We start from the raw sequence: 8,612 nt of genomic DNA, 5'->3' as shown, positions 1-8,612 counted from the left end.
TTACAATCGGTTTTAGAGTATTACACTGATCTGTAATTTCTTCATTGTCCTCCTGTCCCATTGCTTTAACCCATGGACGACTCCGAGAGCATCGTGAACTGTCATTAAAGCCAAAACCTCCATCCAAGGAGCATTTCACAGCCAGCTTTACCCCCTCCACCAGACGCAAGCAAATTTGTCGGTGCCTCTCATCACAGAAAACAGCCCCCTCTGTTGCCCGGTGCTGGCAGTGCAATGCACCAGTTCCATTAGTTTACCCAGGGAAGGTACAATGCTCAGCTCCCAGGTTAAGGAGTAGCAACAGGACAGACAAGGCAGACAACTGCTCAGGGCCCCGAGCTGGGGAGGCTCCTGAGGGTGGCCGATTATATATAATTTGCTGCAACAACAAATCTGCTTTAATTACGAATTCGGTTTTTCAAAAAAGTGAAAATTGAAGACTGGTGTTTACTAAATTCTTTTTGTTGATATTATTTATGTAGATTTATGGTACAATAATGGTAATTTTATTATGTTGGGGGAGGATGTTGTTGAAGGGCCCCATTGTGGTATTTTTGCCTGAGGCCCCCAGAGTTCCCAGAATCACCCCTGTCCCCTGTACTGGTGTATATTCACAAATGATCCAATTCTTTTAAACGGCTCTTTACTACAAAAGAAGGGAATAGAGTTGTACGTGAAAGCCTTCTTTTTATCGATGTGCCCAAATTTCAGTACCTGCTCTAAATCCACTCCACATTCCTTTATGTCAACGGTGAGAACCAGCCAGTCACAAGACGCGTTGGGCTCCTTAAAGGCAGAATGAGCACGATTTGTGCACAAGAAAAGTTCTGTAACACTAAGGCCCAGATCACACGGTATGCGTGGCGTGCGTGACGTGGCTGCATAAAGTACCGATTTTCATATCGGCACCCATGTTATCAGATCACAGCAGCCTTGCTGCCTGCGTGAGACATGTGCTTCATACCTCGCAGCAGCCACATCTCGTCTAGAGAGTCGGAGTGTCACCTATTTTTCTCACGCGCGGTAAGCGGTTCACAGATCTTGTGATAGCCAAGAATTACATAACAGACACCTTCCCCTATATTTAATGTCTGTTACTGTGAGGAGTTAAGTCAGAAGAAGATGAACTAATCACCGAAAGGCATAAAGTTAAATATGACACATTTGTTTAATATTTTAAGCAAGATTTCATTGGTAATTCCATCAATCATAGGTGTACAATGCCAAAAAAAATGAAAAGAGTAAGAGTAAAGGGGCCTGAAGCAAGTACATGTACATTCAAAAGCAGTAAAATCACTGACAAATCAGCTAGATAAGGTGCCATCTTGTATAATGTTTACAGTGCAGTTCATGGACATTAGGTCTGGCGCTAGGAGTAAAATATTCCTGCTAAACCACCTAGTCCACACATGCACAATGAAATGCACTGGGGATGACTATGTCTGAATCGGATACAGATCTTACCCTGTCATTATCTCAGTGATCATGTCACGTATACCTAGTAACCCTCACCGGCTAAGAAAAAAAAATACAACCATAAGATCCAGCTGCCTTCAAAGAGCTGTCATTCCCATCACTGGTCCCCAGTATGTCCCGCTGGTCTGTGCCTATTGTCCCTAGCAGCTTAAATCATCTAGACAGATCGTTGATTTCATTGACAACCTGGCATCCCACTTCAGACACCATTGAAATAACTGCGTATGGTCATACTAATAAAAGAAAACGACAACATTATTAAAACGGATGTTTTCCCTTTATCTGACGATGGATTAATGTTTAGGGAAGCGCATGTGTAATTGGACGATTGCAGGTTCGAATCCCGGACTAGTAAGGTACCACCCCAAGCACTGCTACCCAGGCGCTGAATTAGCTGCCCTCTGCTATGTCACATATGGGTTAAATGCAGAGAACACATTTCGTTAATCGCTAAATTCCAACAATTCATAGGACACTCAGGGTGCTAACATGAGCACACGCACTCGACATTACAACAATTACTATTTACAGTGTAAATACACGAATATCACCCATTAAATTACAGTTCAGACACACACAGCGGCGCGGCGGGAGGCATGCCGCTGCATGAATAATTAAGTACTTGGTGCCCGGGCGCGTGGTGTTTGCACGTGATCCGTCGGAATTAATTAAATGGATGCGTTATGAAGGTGTTGTCCCTGTATTCATATCAGCAAAAATTAACACGCACCCGCCGATGTACATTTAAAAAGATTCTACTATGGTACAAACCCACTGTTCTATTTTAGACTAAAGGCATACGTGAGAATACATGCAAGCATGTGTGACACACATATGTGCCACACTGATAAAGATATTCGTCCACACTTTATATTGCATTTACTTTCTAAAACGTTAAGAAAAATCAACATTTGTATTGTAGGTCTATTTTCACTGTAGATAAGTTCGAAGTGCACATGCTGCGGTTGAATAGCGGTAACGTTCAGTCTGCTCAGCTCTGCTCCTCCAAATATCGTTTTTCTGGAGGAGGCGTTACTGACTGGTTGCCAGGTTGAGGACGCTCAGGATATTCTAGCAGCGATTCGGCTGTTGAAAAACATACTTAGGTCCTGTTTCACTTACCTCGTATAAACTACGGGATGCTCCACTAAAGCAATTTTGGAAGCGTCTTAAACAGCGGGCATTACAAAGCAAGAATGAGTAATTAAAATAAACAAAGTTTTATGTCAGTACAAAAATAAAACAAATCGGATACAAATAGGAAATGCGTCAATCCCAATACAACCACGATTTCTATAGATAACCTACGTTGATTTGCATTACTCTAAATAGTGAGTTTTCTAAACAATTCCAGGAACAATTCTACAGAAGCCTAGCGGAAATGTCGCAGTTTCATTTTCTCTCAATACAAATAACCGCAGTAGTAAAGTAACAAAAACTAAACACAAAAATAAGGATAGGATGCCTTGGTACCGTCAGGTATCCTCCCAGGTCTGGCAACCCACCCCGTTCTCAAAACCAAGCCAAGAATGAGTTAGTGACACTCGGCTTTTCAATAGAGACTTGTATTAGTAAGGGTAGCTGCTCCAGATACGCACGAATCTGCCTATTTACTCCGCTTTAGAGTATTTTACTGAAAAACTACAGTTCAGTATGTACATGTATGCGGTCACAATTTTGGTAAGCTTGGTTTTCTTGCATATACTTCTAAAGTTATGGTTTCCTTACTTTGTGCTAGACTGCTTATATGTTTTGAAGACCATAGCTTTTGGAATGAGGATGTCGAAATACAAAAAGAAGCAGCCCTTCTACACTATTTTAGATTGTTTCTTGGATGCAGTGAGGAGGACTCCTTGCAAACCCTTCATAATTTTTGAGAGCAGAACCTACAGTTATATGGACGTTGATAAACAGAGTAACAAAGTTGCAAGAGCTCTAAGGATCCATACCGGCTTGAAACAGGGGGATACGGTGGCTCTTTTTTTGGGGAATGAGCCCTGCTACGCGTGGATCTGGCTTGGCGTGGCAAAAATAGGCTGTGCAACTGCTCTACTAAACTGCAGCATCAGATCCAAGTCTCTGTTGCACTGCTTCTCCTGCTCCGGGGCAAGCGTGCTCATAGTTGCAGAAGGTAAGATTTCGCCGTGTTATTTCTGCGTTAAAGACCCGCCCAATAAGCCTGTATGATTCCGATCTCAGCATCTTTATATATGGCATGGCAAGCGGAATATTTCATTTTTGTGTGGACATAATTATGTCTATTTGTAATTAATATTGTTGAGATATGAAATATTTGCGCATACCGAGAGGTCAAATAAATTAAAGCTTTCATGTTTAAAATGTTAAGATATTCATGTTCTTAGTGTTTAGTTGTAGAATATTACACCTATACATGAAAATACGCCGGCACGTACGCCAGCTATGCGGTTTAAAGTACTTTAATGCTTATTAACGTTAATGATCGCTCCGAGCTATGTAATACTTCGTCTGGATAATCACTATACAGAATGAATGGACACAGACTCTTCATTGTGCGCTAAGGCACACTGTTATACCTGCATGCTCGCTAGGGCTGAAAGACGTGGTGGAGGAAATCTTGCCGGCGTTACTGGAGCAGGACATCGCGGTCTTAATACTCACTAAGGGCTGTGACACGGCGGGCATGGGGAGCCTCCTAGACAAGTTCGAGGAAGCGTCCGACGAGCCAGTGTCCGCCGCACTCCGGGCCGCGGTGTCGAGGAAGAGCCCTGCGCTGTACGTTTACACCTCGGGAACCACAGGTAGGGGACGTTACAACTCCGAGGCCGCTTTTGGCAAACCAGTCGGGGAGCGTTTCTGTCCCTGTGTGCATGCACATTCCTGGGTTTGTAAGATTTAATAGTTTCATCTGGATGAGCTGATTGTTCTCCCTCCCAAAGGTCTCCCCAAAGCAGCTGTAATCACACAGGAGCGGCTGTGGGTTGCAACTTTCATTCAGTCTCTGGCCGGAGTGACTTCTAAGGATGTATTGTACATTAACCTCCCCCTCTACCACAGTGCTGGATTCTCCATTGGCTTTGCTGGTGCCATTGAAAGGGGTGAGCTTTTTTTAAAATGGTAATATTCTCAGTGTACGTTCACTATTACATGCAGTGATAACTGCGTCGAACACAATATAACAACAACCATAGTAACACCTGCTGCCACAGAGATTGTCACAGAGAATGTTGTTCTTCTTACTTTTTTGTAATTGGCATTTAATCTGATCTCCTCCTGATGCAGGACTAACAATCGTTCTTCGGAGAAAGTTTTCTGCCTCTAAGTTTTGGGATGACTGTCGGAAACACAACGTCACTGTGATCCAGTACATCGGCGAGACCATGCGCTACCTGTGCAACACGCAGAAGGTAACAAGCTGCCGTTTAAATCGCAGCAGAGTGGCATGTCCAGGAGACCAAAAATGCACAACTAAGCATAGTACTGAGTCAGCTTATCACAGCAGCTGTAGTATCACCCTGACACCCAGGGGTCACAGATTGTCCAAACACCTTGTAATGAGTTCCTGTTTCTTTTAAAGTTTTGTTTAACTAAGGCGTGTGCTTTGTTCTTCTCTGGTATGGAATCCATTTCTGTAAAAAGTTGTTTTTAAATCCAACTTTCTTCACTAGAAAGCTGATGACAGGGACCACAGAGTGAGGCTTGCCATTGGCAACGGGATAAGAGCAGATGTTTGGAAGGAGTTTCTGAATCGATTTGGCAGCATCCAAGTGAGGGAGCTGTACGCCGCCACAGAAGGGAACATCGGTTTCATGAACCTCTCTGGGAAGCTTGGTGCAGTGGGACGTGTAAATTACATCCACAGAGTGAGACTCGAGCGTCGGCTGGCTGAGATTACATCTCTGAATAGAGTTAATGGCGGTTAATAACATCCTGCCATTTCTTTCAGAAAATTTTCCCCTACTTGCTGATCAAATATGATACAGAGAAGGAAGAGCCCGTGAGGAACTCTGAGGGTCTGTGTGTGGAAGTTCTCAAAGGTGAGTAAGTCCAGAGCACGTCAGGTGGCTCCAGATCGTGATGCACAAAATGATTTTTAATGAGCCATTTGCTCTTTTTTTTTTTTTTTACCACACTATACATACTCTATGTTGAATAATGGGCACAAAGCAAGCCCCAAAGCAAACTAAGAGCACCATCTAGTGGGGGCAGAAAATATAGCAAATGGTTCATGAAGTATCATTTTGTTCTTCATTAGCACCAGACCTCAGGGTCAACAGTGAACAGTGTCCCTGCCAGATGGCCAGAAGTAATTTTCCTTTGTTATCCCAGCTATGGCCAACTGTACTACTTTGAAGACAACATGGAATGAGGCAACACAGCAGTATATACATCTGTTTATTTTAGTACTCAAAGAAAAATGTGGGAAATATTTTTCTGCCATTTGCTATTGGATAAATATTAAAGAAATCGTGGCTGAGTCTGTTTAGATGCCCCTCTGTTGCAGGAGAGACTGGACTGTTGGTTTCTAAAATAACTGAAAAGGCCCCCTTTAATGGATACGCCAGAAATCTCCAGCAGACGGAGAAGAAGCGACTGAGGAACGTGCTTCAGAAAGGAGACCTGTACTTCAACAGCGGAGACTTGCTTAGGATCGATGAGGACAACTTCATCTACTTTCAGGACCGGATCGGGGATACTTTTAGGTGCTTCTCTCTGCTGTCTGGAAGGCTGTGTACCTCATTAAAATTAGATGGTTTAAGTCTTAAATTCCAAGGTAGCAAAATCCAGTTCTTGAGTTCAAAAGTCAGTATCCATTTGGTTCAAATTGTTCTTTGGAGATTTGGATTACAATTAAGGTAGCACTTGGATGTAGAGCTGCTATTTACATTGGCTTGCTATTCAACACCCTGATGCAGTTTGGGTGAATCATTTCTGAAAGCTCATAGGTCACAGTAATCTTAGAACATCTGAACATTTGACCGCTTTATCTGCAGGTGGAAGGGAGAGAATGTGGCCACCACAGAAATAGCAGATATCCTCAGCATGGTTGATTGTATCAAGGAAGCAAATGTGTATGGCGTCAGAGTACCAGGTAACAAGCACGGGTGCTCTCAAGATGATTTTTTTTCCACCCTCAATGCCGTTCCGGATTTTTGGCTTTGAGTGTGGCAACCTTAAACAAACAATGTAAATATATGTGAATATTCTGTTGTTACAGATTAATCGTGTTCTTCCTTTCTAGACCACGAGGGGAGAATTGGAATGGCGGCCATCACATTGAAAGAGGATAAGCAGTTTGACTGTTCTAGCACGTTCAGCCATGTTGCTAGCTACCTCCCTACGTACGCCAGGCCCCGCTTCATAAGGATTCAGGTACCAGTGCGCACTGAAGGTTCCCCCACCCTGCCATGTTTTAACAAGTCTCAAAGATAAAAAAACCACAAATACATTCAGCGGTACATGCCCAGGATACTGCTGGAAATTCCTGCCCTATGAAAGCCATGGAAATCACTGCGCATTGTTTAATAACATTTATTTTTCCAGAGTCAGTTAGACATCACTGGGACATACAAGCAGAAGAAAGTGAAGCTGGTCGACGAGGGATTTAATCCAGCTGCTATTCAGGATCCTCTCTATATCCTGGATGAGCAAGAAAAGAGTTACATCCCAATGACACAAAAGACTTACAGCTTAATAGCGTCAGGACAAATGCAGCTGTAAAAACGTAAAAAATTCTCCCCACAAAATAACTCCAAACGAACATTGCCTATTCTTCACGTAGCTTTTCCGGAAAGGTTATCTAATCTCAGGGGAATTATATGTGTTTAATGATTGTTTACAAGCATGTATAGAACATGGATGGATGTATATATAGTGTATAGTACCAGAAAGGCACATTTATTTTAATAGTAATAAAAATGATTAAAAAAACTCAAAAGGTTAAAGCACTCTTTCAGTTTCCGCCCCATTTATATTTGTAAATGAAATTTATGTATCAAATGCTTTTGTCCAAAGCAGAAGCCAATCAGTGACTAATAACAAGCGCAAGTTAGCTATACAAAGCACCGTTAGAGCGTAACGGCAAAACCGAAAAGGACCCAGTCTGAGCAGAGCTTCTGCTTAACACCACGACGTTCCCCAGCTGGGATGCTACGGCGTTTCCCCAGGCTACAGTGTGCTCACAGATTATGGAAGCCACCTTCAGCATCGACCTCCATCTTGATCATAGAACTTCCAGATGATCTACTTGGAGTACTCCACCTGTACCCTCATTAGGGAGAAGGTCAGCTTTAGCTCGTCTACTAAACCAAACTCCATACCCTTGATGATCCAGCATTCTCTAAGGTGGCTCCTCAGCTTTGGAATTCCCTCCCCTGTGCAATCGGTAACTCCCCCTCTCTTCAAACCTTCTTGTTTTCCCAAGCTTTCCAGTTCCTCCCACTCCACTTTCTTCATCTTGACCCTTCCATACCCTTCCTGCTCATCTTGTAGCAGACATGTTGGTTTAACTTCTGTTTTTTTTATTTGTCTTGCTCAACTACATCATGTTTTACGGTAGCTATGTCATGTGATTATGCGGCATACAGCCACCAGCTCATTAGCGTGGTGGGATGTAGGGGGTGAGTAGGGAGGATTTATTGTTTTCGTTGACTGCAATTGGTCACAGCAATTAGGAAAGTGATATTATGGTATTGTCATGATACTTTTGGGATTCAGTCATAATATTAGAATGCTGTCAAATCAGGATATATAGATCAGGGGTTAGCATGCTAAATAATAGAAATACAACCATTCTTCCACATCTATGCACTTCAGTTAGGGCAATGCTGCACAAGAAAGGAATCAAACAGGTCTGTCGAGAAAATGCCTGAGGATACTGTATATGACGTGCGGAAAAAACACAAGCCAATAGTGATTGTTTAATGGGGAATGCAAACGACATGAACTGACGTGTGCAATGCAATACAAGAGCTAGGCCAGTGCTTCTCAACCTAGACAGTCTTTTTGCTTCCCCTCACAGCTCCCCACCAAAAACGTAGACTGTCTGGGGTGCCCTAAGGACTGGGGTGTCCTGAGGATTAGGGTGCCCTGAGGACTGGGGTGCCCTAAGGACTGCGTTAAGAAACACTGAACTAGACATGGAAAAAAAACAGCTT

At 43.0% G+C, this 8,612-nt stretch overlaps 1 protein-coding gene across 1 annotated transcript; it reads left to right on the top strand.

The window, feature by feature from the left end:
• Positions 1 to 3,036: 3,036 nt before the first annotated feature.
• Positions 3,037 to 7,386, top strand: LOC125706023 (very long-chain acyl-CoA synthetase-like). Its single transcript, XM_048972456.1, has 10 exons — positions 3,037 to 3,607; positions 4,047 to 4,256; positions 4,395 to 4,553; positions 4,738 to 4,862; positions 5,124 to 5,318; positions 5,402 to 5,492; positions 5,960 to 6,158; positions 6,450 to 6,547; positions 6,698 to 6,828; positions 7,000 to 7,386. Exons 1-10 carry the CDS (start codon positions 3,130 to 3,132, stop codon positions 7,174 to 7,176), a joined length of 1,863 nt encoding a protein of 620 aa, XP_048828413.1. The 5' UTR covers positions 3,037 to 3,129; the 3' UTR covers positions 7,177 to 7,386.
• Positions 7,387 to 8,612: the final 1,226 nt, after the last annotated feature.

This window comes from Brienomyrus brachyistius, chromosome 13 (genome assembly GCF_023856365.1).
Source record: "Brienomyrus brachyistius isolate T26 chromosome 13, BBRACH_0.4, whole genome shotgun sequence".
Classification (NCBI taxonomy): Eukaryota; Metazoa; Chordata; class Actinopteri; order Osteoglossiformes; family Mormyridae; genus Brienomyrus; species Brienomyrus brachyistius.
This window is presented reverse-complemented; position numbering and strand designations above follow the sequence as displayed.